General features: G+C 57.4%; 1 protein-coding gene across 9 annotated transcripts in view; it reads right to left on the bottom strand.

Moving 5' to 3' along the window:
* Window positions 1–1,035: 1,035 nt before the first annotated feature.
* The window catches only part of Speg (SPEG complex locus), a 55,257-nt gene continuing 44,163 nt past the window's right edge, over window positions 1,036–12,129 (bottom strand). For all 9 annotated transcript variants that reach the window (XM_004638182.2, XM_023723049.1, XM_023723048.1 and 6 more), the window contains 13 exons: window positions 11,409–11,477; window positions 9,258–11,223; window positions 8,884–9,015; window positions 6,103–6,219; window positions 5,811–5,978; window positions 5,586–5,708; window positions 5,244–5,411; window positions 4,597–5,143; window positions 3,944–4,183; window positions 3,638–3,861; window positions 2,748–2,823; window positions 2,382–2,531; window positions 1,036–2,082 (listed from right to left, as the gene is read on the bottom strand). In XM_004638182.2, coding sequence (XP_004638239.1) covers window positions 1,890–2,082; window positions 2,382–2,531; window positions 2,748–2,823; window positions 3,638–3,861; window positions 3,944–4,183; window positions 4,597–5,143; window positions 5,244–5,411; window positions 5,586–5,708; window positions 5,811–5,978; window positions 6,103–6,219; window positions 8,884–9,015; window positions 9,258–11,223; window positions 11,409–11,477 — 4,173 coding nt within the window. In that variant the 3' untranslated portion in view covers window positions 1,036–1,889. The remainder of the gene's footprint in view (window positions 2,083–2,381; window positions 2,532–2,747; window positions 2,824–3,637; window positions 3,862–3,943; window positions 4,184–4,596; window positions 5,144–5,243; window positions 5,412–5,585; window positions 5,709–5,810; window positions 5,979–6,102; window positions 6,220–8,883; window positions 9,016–9,257; window positions 11,224–11,408; window positions 11,478–12,129) is intronic.

Consider the following 12,129-nt stretch of genomic DNA (forward strand, 5'->3'; position numbering starts at 1 on the left):
TATGTGAAAACATTTGCAGTATGTAGGGGATTAGAGATTCTTGCAGGCAAACTGTATATCTTCATCCCTAAAATGACAGGTCGGCAAGGTGTCTCTCTCATCCCTTCCAGCTGGCTTTAACATCCTGTTATTTTATGATGATAGGCCTGCCTCTTCCCTGAGGTCCTGGGAAGCCAGAGAGGCTGGGTAGGCCTGGGCAGAGGGCCGCTGGAACTGAAGCCAAGGGGCCTCAAACTCAGTTGGCAACACACCGGTGCCAACTCTCTCTGCTTGTGGTTGGAAGCTTTGTTCCCTTCTGTTTGCTGAGAACAGTTTGCTAGGTAGTTGGGAACTGTCCTCTGCACCCAAGGAGTCTGACTCCTCTTTTCCTCTCATGTCAGCGCAGACCAGCTCAGTTCTAGAACCCAGTGTCCATTCTGTGGCCAGAGCCAGGTGCTTGAGCACCCAGCAGACCTTTTAATTTGCCCAGGGGACAAGAAGACCTAGGCTGATGTGTCCCTCAGTCCCAGGAAAATGCTGGACGTGGCCAGCCAGAGCACCCAAAACTGTGGGTTCTGATCTATGCTGCGCCCCCAAAATCCCCATGCTAGGGCATCTCTAGGTTTCTTGTACAGCTCTTCACTCTGTCTCTTCTTGCCAACTATCAAGACAAAACTTGTCTTCCTTGGGGTGGAAGCTGAGCCAGGTCTAGGGTGTAGTTTGGTCCACATCAGAGCCCAGCAACCCCTACGATGTGATTAGGAAGTGTGTGAACAGAGGCGAGGCTCTGACCAAAAGGTAGTAGCAGGGACCCAGTGGGTGAGCCAGTATTCCAGAAACTTTGGGGCAAGAAGCAAACTATAGCCCCCATATCCCTCTGAGAATAAGGAGGGGTGAGAACTTCCAAGAGCCAAGGGAAGGCTGGGAAAATCCCAACATGCTAACCAGTACATCCTCAGATATGTCTTCACTAGTCCAGAGAACATCACTAAACTACCCAGTCCCATCCCAGGAATCACTCCTTGACCCCAGCCCTCCCCAAAGACCACACATAGGTTCTGCTGCTTGCCGGTTTTATTTTCCTTGTGACAGACAGACAGAGCTGCACAGACAGCTGGATGGCTGGGGAAGAGAGGAGTGGTCAGGACAACACGGGCTATAAGGATTGGATGGAAGGGAAAACTTCATAAAAGGCAATAAATAAATAAATATGACTAGGACGAAGGGCAAAGGCCATGGAAGGGTAGTGGGGACATCCCTGGGCCACCATGGAGTGCCCAGAGCTGCATCCGCTGGCATAGGAGGGAAGATCCAGCCTGGGTGTGTACTCGCTGAGTCTGAATTTCTGTTTCTCCTGGGGGTCCTGCTGGCTGCTGGCCCACTACTCCCTCGTGACCCGTGACTGCTCTCCTCTCCCACCTGCTGCCCTCGCTCACATCCTGGCTCCCTCCCTGGCACTGCTTCTGTGTCCTGGCCCTGCCTCACTGGTACATTCCCAGCCCAGGGCCCTGACACCCCGAGCTCTTCCTCTTCCTCCTTTTGAGTCATTCACCTTCCTGGGTTCTCCTGAGGTGCACTGCCCCTGACCCTTGAACCTTGCTAAAGTCTCCCTGCCCTATCCTTGGCGACTTTCCTTCCTCTTCACTTCCCCCATTCCCTTGTTATCCCTCTTTCTGCTTCCACCCCTGCCCATCCTAGCCAAGGGTCTCCTGCTCTGGCCAGGGGGGCATCAGGCTGAAGGTCCTGGGCCTCCTTCCCCTCAGATCCATGAGGTAATAGCCTGGCCAGATGTTGCTGCTGGTGGTATCCGAAGCCCCAGGCCCAGCTGGCTCTGCGTGGGCCCTGGAATGTCCCTCGGCCTCAATGGGAACCGGGAGTCAGCCTGCAGCAGCCGGGTGTGGTCCAGGCCACTAGGGGCCTCCGGGGTAGGAGCGGAGCAGCACCTTGTGGCGGGTGGCAGCCTCAGCCCTGCGCCGCCGCTGCTCGCCTAGGAACTCCTTGAGCCGGTTGGTGGTAAAGGTGAGCGTCTGGCGGCGCAGCTTCATCAGGTAGGCATCCTGCAGCCAAGGGTGGGCCAGGCAGTCCTGTAGGGAGGGCCGGCTCCTGCCAGGCCAGGCCAGTGGCAGTGAGCCAGGATAGATGACTCCTGGAGCCTGCAGGCTCTGTCCTTCCTGGGACCCACCACTGGATCCTGTACCCACCACTGTATGTGACTTCGGTCAACTGTGGGAATTACAGGTATGGCTCACTGTGCCCATGTGATGGGCTTTGAATGGTAGGCAGTACTGCCATCCACTGGAAGTAGCAGGGGAAGGTTTGCGGGTCTTTGGCCAGGTAGAGCCTGACCAGTCTACAGCCAAGGGCAGGTAGTTCTGGGGGTTGGCAGGTGGTGCCCCACTCACCAGGGATGTACTGAGAGGATCTTTCGCAAGAAGAGGGTGGCGCTCTGGGATGTGTTGGGGTACAGCTGGAAGGCATCAAACCGACCCCCCACAATCCGAGCCTCTGTTTCCTGGGGGTCTGGCTCATAGAATGGAGAGTGTCCGCTGAGCCTGTTGTAGAAGACAGTTTAGTTGACATAGCCCAGTTGTACCACTCAGGGGTTCTCTGTCTTAGTGTGGACTAAGGGGCAGCTCTCAGGCCTACAGGACTCCAGTGCTTAGGGACAGTACCACTTGCATACACCTGACATGTGCTGGGGAGGCAGGGCACCAGGATGGGTGTTGCAGGAGGTGGGAGAGAGCTGGGAAAGGCCCAGGAGTACTTACATGATGTAGGTGAGCACACCTGCTCCCCAGATGTCCGTAGCAGAGCCGATGGGTTCTCCCTTCACCATCTCAGGAGCTGAGAAGAGACAGAGGCCGAGCTTACTCAGTGACAGAGGAGCAAGGGGAGTGGAAGCACCTGAAAAGCAGGGACAATGCCCAGGTCACTAGACTACGGGCACAGCCAGAGCAGCAGGCCTCAGAGGCCGCTGGGCAGGCTGGAAGCAAAGGTAGTTCCCAGGAGGGATGTAGGCTGCCTGAGGAATAAGCTCTGGAACTGAATGAGAGTGTCCCTGCAACTCCAGAGGAGCTGAGAAGCGGGTCACCAGCTCCCTCGGACCAGCCTCAAGGTCGGACACTCTTTCACAAAGAGTGTAGCTAGCACCAAGATTAAGAGCCTCTGAAATCAGCCCAGCTGGCAAGCATCCCAGGCCTGCCCCTTTGCCCCCTTGGTCCCTGGGCAACATACTAAACTTGCCTAGCTCCCACTGTCTCACCTGGAGAGTGTGGCTTATAGAATAACTCCAAGGAACAGAGATAATAAGCATTCAATATGTAGCAGGTAGCTGAATGACAGCTGGTTTTGCTTATGGATATAAAACAATAATTGATTCTCCTGTCTTTTCTGCATTCATACATTCCTCCTCTACCATTTGTAATTATAATTGGACAAATACTGAACTTCAGTATGCCTGTTCCCAAATCTGTAGAAAAGGGCAATATGATGCCAGACTCCATTGTTGTGTGACGATCCACTAGGGAAAATCCACATAAAGGACTTGGTGCTTGTCTATAGTAAGCACACAGTATGTGGCACCTAGTAGGTGAGATGGAGTGAGCTTTGGAGCTGCCCCTTTGACAGTGCCCCAATGCCAGCCCGCTGGTCCCCTCACCCATGAACTCCAGGGTGCCTGTGCGGTGGCCGAGGGGCCGCAGGGCCTGGGGGTTGTAGGGCTGAGCACTGCCGAAGTCCACGATCTTGAGGGCATTGTCAGGGGCCAGGAGCAAGTTGTCTGGCTTGATGTCCAGGTGTAGCACGCAGTGGCCATGGAGATAGTCCAGGCCCTGTAGCAGCTGCACCACGTAAGTGGCCACATCATCTTCTGAATACCGGAATCTGGGGGGCAGCAGGGGTTGCAGGTGATGGCCCAACCCAGCCTCCCCCACTCCTTCCCCATAACCCTGGATTGTCCAGCTACCTGTCACTGAGCCCACAGAGGAGTTCCCGGTTGCCACAGCTCTCCGTAATGAGCACGAGGTACCGAGGGGTGATGTAGGCCTCATGCAAGGACATGAGCCGCTCATGGTGCAGCGACCGCAGCACTTCATATTCCTGCAGGACCCGCCGCTTGCCCTCAGCGGCATAGGGCACGATCTTGGCCACAAATGTTCGGCCAGTGGCATTCTCCCGGCATGCTCGCACGACACCAAAGCGGCCCCTGTGTGTGTAGGAGGATGCCACAGGCTCAATGGGGGACATTTTTGTCTAGAGGACTAAAGGGACCCAGAGGACAAGTATGTAGTGGCTGTGGTGTAGGCTGTAGAATTCAGTTCTAGGAACCAAGGTTCCAGTTCCAGCTCTGCACTCATTAGCTCTCTACCTTAGGCAGAGCCCATAGCCTCCTGGCCTCAGTTTTACATCTGAGAAATGGGTGATAAGGCAGTGTCTCCCTTTCAGATTAGAGACAGCACAGGGCTAACGAGTTTGGTGCAGTGCTGGCCTGTCTGAACTCTGTCATTCTAAGGCCCTGTGTCTACCTCCCCACATCCTGGCCATAACAGCCTGCTCTGTTCTCCGAATCTCTGCCCTCTCCACATTCCACCCTGCCCCCTTCTCCCCAGCCCTGCTTGCCTGGCCTTCTCCTCCAGGAAGGTGTAGGGTTTCTGAGGAAGGCCCTGCCGAAGAGCAGAGCCCTCTGGCACAGGTGAGCTGACCATCTCCTTGGCTGGACTGAGGCTCTGCACTATGACCTTGGTGGGCTCAGGAGGGGGCTCAGGGGCTGGGGGCTCAGGGGCTGGGGGTGCAGACACAAAGGAAGTCACCATATACAGGGGGGTAGAGGAAGATGCTGGTTTCACTTCTGGAGGTGTGGAGGTTGGGGTTGGGGTGCCAGTGTCAGAGGTGACCTGGGTACTGGGTGGGGTGGGCTCTGCTTGCTGAGCAGCCTGCAGACCCCTGTGCTTTCGTGGGGGGGTTTGGGGTGCTGGACCTACAGCCTTAAGTGAGGATAAGGCCTGGCTAGAGGGTGCGGGGGGAGGGGCAGGAATAGCTGGCTGAGGGGCTGGAGGCGCAGGAGCTGGGGTGGAAGCCAGTGAGGTAGGAGAATCAGGCGGGGCCCTGGCTGGCCCTGAGGTAACAGGGGCATCTTTGTAAGCAGCAGATGGCCGGGCTGAAGAATCTAAGGAGAGAAAATAACCACTGTGTACCCTGAGGGCAAAGCTGTGAGGCTCTTGGGGGTCCCTTCTTGCTCCTGCCACCCCCACCTCCTGCCCACTGACCTTGGATGCCCCTGACGAGGACCTTTTCAGAAGGGTTGCTGAAGGGCCCCTGCCCAGCACGGTTGACACATGCCACACGGAACCTCACAGTCACACCAACGGGCAGGTGTGTCACATTGTAGTAACAGTCAGGGATGCCTGAGCTCACCGGATGCCAGGAAGACTCCCCTGTGGACAGTGGGGGGTGGGGGCTGAGGGCACAGAGGTGTGACCCAAGCTCCTGCTGCTGTCTGTGAGGAGCCCAAGAAAGGGACCTCTGTCCAGAGAGGACCCTTGCCTTCCCAGTTTGCATGCCACACCACGCCACTGCCACCACATCCACCACCCTGCTCTGCTCCTCACCATCCACCCGCCGCTCCAGCGTGTATGTGCAAGGTGCCCGGCCATCTCCTGGCTTCCATAATACCAGTGCAGTGTCCTGGTAGGTCTGGGGCACCTCCGGAGGAGCTAGCTTTCCTGGGACACCTGACAAGAGGAGGAGAGGCACAGTGATGGCTTGGTTAAGGACCTACTGAGCCTGCCCCACCATCTCCATCTGTACCCCCCTGGGCCCTCTCCCACACTCACGGGCCACAGCCACAGTACAGGAGCTCGTGATGCTGCCTAGGACGTTGGTGGCTGAGCACTCATAGAGTCCTGCGTGCCGCTTGCCTGCCCGGGGGATACTCAGCAGCTGCCGTCCATCTTTGCAGGACACGATGACCACAGAGGGCTCTGACCGCAGGGACTGCTTGTCTGGGCACAAGGAGGAGCAGGTGAGGCTGTGGAGTGAGCCCCATGTGCCCAGGCACCCATCTGCCTTGCACCCCAAGTCCTGCACCTGGGATCCTTACCCCCCCAATAGAAGACATCACCTTACCTTTCATCCAGGAGATTCGGGGTGCAGGGCAGGCTGCAGGCAGGCAAAGCAGGGTGGCTGCCTCCCCCTCCAACAGCACCTGGTCCTTGAGTTTGATGTGGAAGACTGGGGGAAAGTCTGGAGAGAGAGCAAAGAAGGCCACCTGTGTGGGTACCATGGCCACACCTTGCCAAAGGAAGGGCAGGTATGGGTGTCAGCAAGGTTGCGCCTGCAGGGAGCAGTGTGGTGGCCTTTTCCCAGCCAGAGGTGGGGGAGCAGAACCTCACACTATGCCCTTGAGAATTTTCTCTGGGGCCAGCATCACTTTCCCTGGGTCCTCAGCATGTGCAGAAATATTTGTTCCTTGCACTGATTATTGAAGATGCTTGATACCTAACTCATGCTAATGAATCATGTAGGGCAGGTTCTGTAAGTGCTCCATGAGGATTTGTTAAAATAAAAACAAATACTGTAAAACATTAACGGTTAATATTCTGCAGGCCCTACTACCTCTGTCCTACCACAGGACAAGAGAGAAGGGAAAGGAGAGGAAACAGCAGAGGGGGGCTCCCAACCCTAGAAGTGTGCTTGGCTCCCTACTAGTTTTTCCACCTGGAGTTCAGGGGAGGCTCCTAGACTCTCCATGTACTCTTCAGATCACTAAGTGGGGAAGCTTTTGATAAGGCAAGAAACAGTATCTACACGACCCTGGCTGAGTCGTTTCCTCACTGAGAAACTCCATTGCTCTTTCTCTAAATTGAAGAAAATAATAATACCAAAGACAGGCTTGCTGTGAGAGTAAGTAATTAGCATGTGTCGGGCATAAAGTAAGTTCTCATAAATATCAGCTGATATTGTGATTGTTAGTAATGTCCTATTCATATGCCCAGCAGAGAAGCAGGAGCACAACCTGGAAAAAGGCTGCTTTGACCAAACAGAGAAGCCATGGGCTGGTAGCCTTGCTCATGGAAAGGCTGCGGCCAAGATCTGCGCTCCAGGGAAGTTGGTCTGTGGCTCCTTAATGCCATGGGGAATTCAAGTGCATGATCCCTGGAAGGTACCATTACAGAAGTTTCAATCTGGTCTGTCTATGGAGAGTAGGAAGTTTTTTGTTTCTTTTTTTTACCCAGGCAAACAGTGAAGACCACTGGGAGCCCCAGCTGCTGCCTGTGTTGGCACTGCAAGGGCTGGGAGTGGGATGACCTGGGCGTGCAGTCCTCAGCAGGAAGGGATGACTGGGGCAGCAGCATGTCCCCCCTCCTACTGTGCACTCTTGTTTCCTAAAGAAGACATAGTCTCATCAACAGCTGCCCCCTCCCCACTGCCTCTGGGCAGGCAGCAGAGAGGGAGGTCAGGAGGAAAGCTGACAGGTGACCAGCCTAGCTCTGCCCTAGTTGGTCAAGTGGACATGGGACAGACTTCTTCCTATGGGAAGAAGATGAGGTCACTCACATTGCTCAGCAGGAAATTAGTTATACAAGCAAAATGGAGTGCAGGAGTGAGGCCCCAGGCAGGAAGGGATCAGCTGTCCCCAGGCCTCTCTGCTAGATGCCCTCCTTCTCCCCTCTTTTACACCCTACCAGCTGGACTTCCTCCCTCCCTGTCACACTCATTGCAGCCCCACAGCCCCAGCCAAGGCTAGACACAGTCCCCTCCAACCAAGGCAGGGCCAGAAGTTCTCTGAGTATCTTAACCAGGAACTGGGTAAGCCTGGAGCTAGTGACCTCCAAAGATGGGAAGTGCAGCATTGCTTGCTGGCCAGCTCCTATCTTTCCTGCTGGTCTGGGAAATCAGGTAAAACTGGCCATGGAAGGTGGAGAATGCCTCCTTCCATGTGGCCCCAGGACACTGGAGCATGAAACAGAGCTCCCAAAGAGCCCCGAAGGCCTCTTTTCCTAGCAAATGTACTTTCTGTGGGGAGAAGGGAGACCAGGAGAGGCAGCCAAGTGTTCAGGGCTAGAGAGAAATAGAGAATGGGGGCATCATCTAGACTTGGAAGCAAAGTGTGTCTTGGGGGTACACAGACACACATATGCCTCAAGGGCAAAGGGCAGAGGAACATGATTGACCCCCTCCTGCAGTCCTGGGGACTGCACTGCACTAGCACACCCCCTTTTACTATTTTTATTTTATTTATTTATTTATTTATTTTTATTTATTTTTGGCGGAACTGGGGATTGAACTCAGGCCCCTGTGCTTGCCAGAGAAGCGCTTATTCCACTGAGCCATCTCCCCAGCCCTACTATTTTTATTTTTAGAGACAAATTTTATGTCACTAAATTGCCCCATTGGTCTTTAGTTTGTTATCTTCCTGCCTCAGCCTCCTGGAGTGCTGGGATTACAGGCTTGTGCCACCATCCCTGGCTAAGGGAAACATGATCTTGACTTTCTTCAAAGCTGTAACCAGACATAGAAACTTTATCTAGAGTTTCTTATGAGAAATGAGGTCAATCAAAGAAAAACCTAAGTATGGGGTCCTGGTTGCAGAGTCCAGCCCTAGCTACCCCATTCACTAGCTCTGTGACCCTGACAAGCAATTTGGCATCACATCACTAAGCCTGTTTTCTCACCTGTAAAACGACCATAATTGTTGCTAAATAATGCTGCAAGACTGAATGAGACAAAGCTTGCAAAATGCTTAATAGGACACTTGGCTTTGCTAATTAATGGCAGCTGCTTCGGCAAATACTGTTGTTTTCCTGATTCCAAGCCCTATCCACAGCTGCCCAGTTCCTGGAGGTGGCCCAAGTGCCCCTCAGCTAGCAATGGGGCAAGGAAGTGTTCACCCAGCCCACCGCTTACCCGACTCGCTGGGCACGTACTGGTGACCCAAGTCCTCTTGGACACTGGCGGAGAGGTTTGGTTGAGATAAGCCCTTGTCCTTCCGCAGGCGTGAGAGGCCCCAGCGGTGCCGGCTTCGGCTTTCTCCAGGCGCTGTGGAGACCCAGGCTGGTGAGCATTTACCCAGCCGGTGCCAGCAAGCTCCAGCAGCCCTCAGCCCAAAGTAGAAAAGCACATCTGGCCCAGACCCCGCCCGGGACTCATCCCAGCCTGTCTCCCGCCTCTTCATCCTGTTCCATCCCTAGGAGCACCCGGTCCTCCCAGCGCTCCCCTGTAAGGTGCTCCACCATTTTTCACTCTCTGCGCCTGCCTCCTTGCTCTAGTCTGCCCCTCACCTGAGGAGCCCGAGTTGGCGCTGGCCTCAGAGCCCAGAGACTCGGCTGAAGGAGTGGCGGCCCCCGCTTGAGAAGCCAGCTGGTTGTGTGGAATGCCCAGACGTCGCAAGCTCTCGCCCTCGGACGTGGCCCTGCGCAGCCGTCCAAAGAGCGGCGTGCTGCGACCCGAGCCACCCCCGGAGTCCTCACTGCTGCCGCTGCGCTGCAGCCGGCTGGACAGCCGCTCCAACGTGGAGCTGAGCCTCCTGCGTACCGCCAGCACTGGGGAGCCCCGCGCCGAGCTGCCGCCCTCCGAGCTCTCCCCATCTGCGCCGCGGTTCTCCCAGGCCGGGTGGCGCTGCGAGGGCGGTGTCCGTCGCAGCCTCTGGGACAGCGACAGCGAGAGGCGACGGACCAGGCCTGGCTCCCCGACAGCCCTGAGGTCCTGCACAGAGCGCGAGCGCTCCGGCCGACGCACCAACTCCAGCGGGGTTCCCGCCGGGCTGGGCCGGTAAATGCCGTCCTCGTCCTCGGCTCCGCGGAAGGGGCCGCGCTCCTCCGAGCGCGAGCGGCTGAGTAGCCGGAGCCCCCGCGACAGAGGCGACTCCCGGCTGCGCTTGAACTTTGCCTCGAACACAGCCTCAGATTCTAGGTTCTCAATACTGCTACTCAGACTGCTCCCTGGCCTGGGGGGGACTGTGGGAACCTGGGCTTTCTTGGCTACCACGGGGACAGCCTTAGCTGAAGGCACGCACTTCTCTGGGCCTCCTGGAGGTGGGGAGGCCACCCTGGCAAACACGGCCGCGTGGGGCTGGGGGCCTGACGCCGTTGCTGCTGGGCCCTGCGGGGAGTGACCTGCCACCTGCAGCGACTGCATGATCTGGGCATAGGGAGTGAGGGGCAGCGCCAGGGTCTGCGGAGCTACTGGGGGTGGGGCGGGCTTGGGGGCTCGCACAGGTTCGGGCGCTGGCTCCCGGGCCTTCTCTGGTGCAGGCTGGGTTTCCAAGGGCCGGGGACGTTCGCCGGGCGTGGCGGCGGAAGGTTCTGTGGGCTTAGGGCTTCTGGCTTTGGGGACACTGGGCCGCGCAGGGCTGGGTGGCTGGGCCTCGCTGAGCGCAGACAGGGAGGGAGACTCCTGGAGCCGGCGGGCCCCAAGCCTGGCTATGGGAATTTCGAGGGGCGCCCCCGCGCGGCGGTGCCGACCCCGAGGCTCCGCCTCACCCTGGGAGAAGCTGCTGCTCTTTTGCAGCCCTCTTGCCTCGGGTGGGGGCTGGTGGTGGGGCGCGGCTTCGCTGGAAGCAGCCCGAGCCATCCGGGGGTCCCGCGCACGACCCCCCAGGCTCTCCAGCAGTGGACCCCTGAGGCCGCTGACCTTGCCATCTTCAGGGCCTCCCCGCAGCAGCCGCTGGCGCAGGGCCTGCAGCCTCTGGGCGTACTCGCCCTCCCCCAGGCCACCCCGGGCCAGGCGGGTGGCCCCCGGGCTGGGACTCCTGCGTTGCGGCAGCTCTACAGACGCTGCCTTGTGCAGGCCCCGGCCCGGCTCCCTCGGCCCAGCCCGGGGCAGGGCGCTCTCCGCGGAGCTGCCCCTGCGGAGTTCTCCCCTCCTGGGGCTGGGCCCAGCAGGGGACTCCTGGCCTGGAGAGGGGAGGTCCTGAGGACTAGGGGCCTCCTGGTCGTGAGGGGGAGCCCTTCCCTGCTCTTGCCAGTCCATGGGGGTGGCAGCTCCAGCCTCTGGGGTCCCCAAGGCCTCATCCTCAGTGGGAATGTCGGTGAGGGATACTCTAGAGCCTGAGAACTCTGGCTGCAGGGGGCGGGGCACAGAGGGCAGCTCCTCTAGCTCCTCCTCTTCTGAGTCAGAGGAGGATGAAAGACCTCCGCTCAGAGGTGGTCTTCTGGGCATGGCCACCCACACCCTCTCCGGAGGTGCCCGCAGCAGCTCTGGAATGGGACGCAGCACCAGGTGACATTTGTAGCTGATCTGAGAGCGCTGGAGACAGGATGTCAGAGTCAGACCAGAAAGGTCTTGGGCAAGAACCCCACCCCCACCCCCACAGAAGATGCCTAGGCAGCCAGAGGTCTGGCAAGAGGGAAGATAAGGAAAACTAGGGAGGTGGAGGAGCCCCAAAAGCTGGGAGAGAGGAATGGGAGGGTGGACAGGATAGCCAAGCTCACCTGCCACCTCCGCCGGGACAGGAAGAGCTTCAGGTGATCTGTGCTCACCTCTGCACCTTTTGCTTCTGTCTGCAAACCCAGGAAAAGGGCCTGAGGGACAGCTTCCTGTCACCTAGACCCTCAAGGTTGAGCAATGGAGAGACAAAGTCAATGGGGGGGGTGAGTCTGGGCTCTTGGGGGCACTTGGGATTGACAGGACACCTCTTACTGCCAAGCGGCACATCTGTGGACAAATTCCCTGAACCTAAAGGGAGAGGCAGAGAACAGTCGGCGACTGGGGTGACTTTTACGCTTACACCAGGCTCAGGGTTCTCTCCTGCTACACTGCCAGAGGAGATGTGCACTCTTGGGCTCCTGGCTGGCCCTGAGCTGGCTTTGTGTAAAGCCAACATCCTCGACATCTGGAGCTGTGGTCCAGACCAAGACCAAAGCTGCCCTCAGCACTCCACCTAGGCCCAGTCTCCTGCACCTGGATTTCGGTCTGTGGAAGGAAGCTCTAACTTCAAGGCCTGCAAGCAGAACAACCTCAGTCTTCAGCTGACCTAGCTCAGCACTCGATGGAATTTTCATTCAGGTGCTTTCTAGACTCCACTGCACCCCCACCCTGTGCCTGGCACTGTTCCCTTGTGCTGTGGTCTGAAGATGAGTGAGAACCCTACCCACATACAGCTCATAGCTGAGAGGATGAGCCAGAGAGGCCACCCACTATTCAGCATGGGAC

Source organism: Octodon degus, unplaced genomic scaffold, assembly GCF_000260255.1.
Source record: "Octodon degus isolate 3935 unplaced genomic scaffold, OctDeg1.0 scaffold00096, whole genome shotgun sequence".
Lineage (NCBI taxonomy): Eukaryota > Metazoa > Chordata > Mammalia > Rodentia > Octodontidae > Octodon > Octodon degus.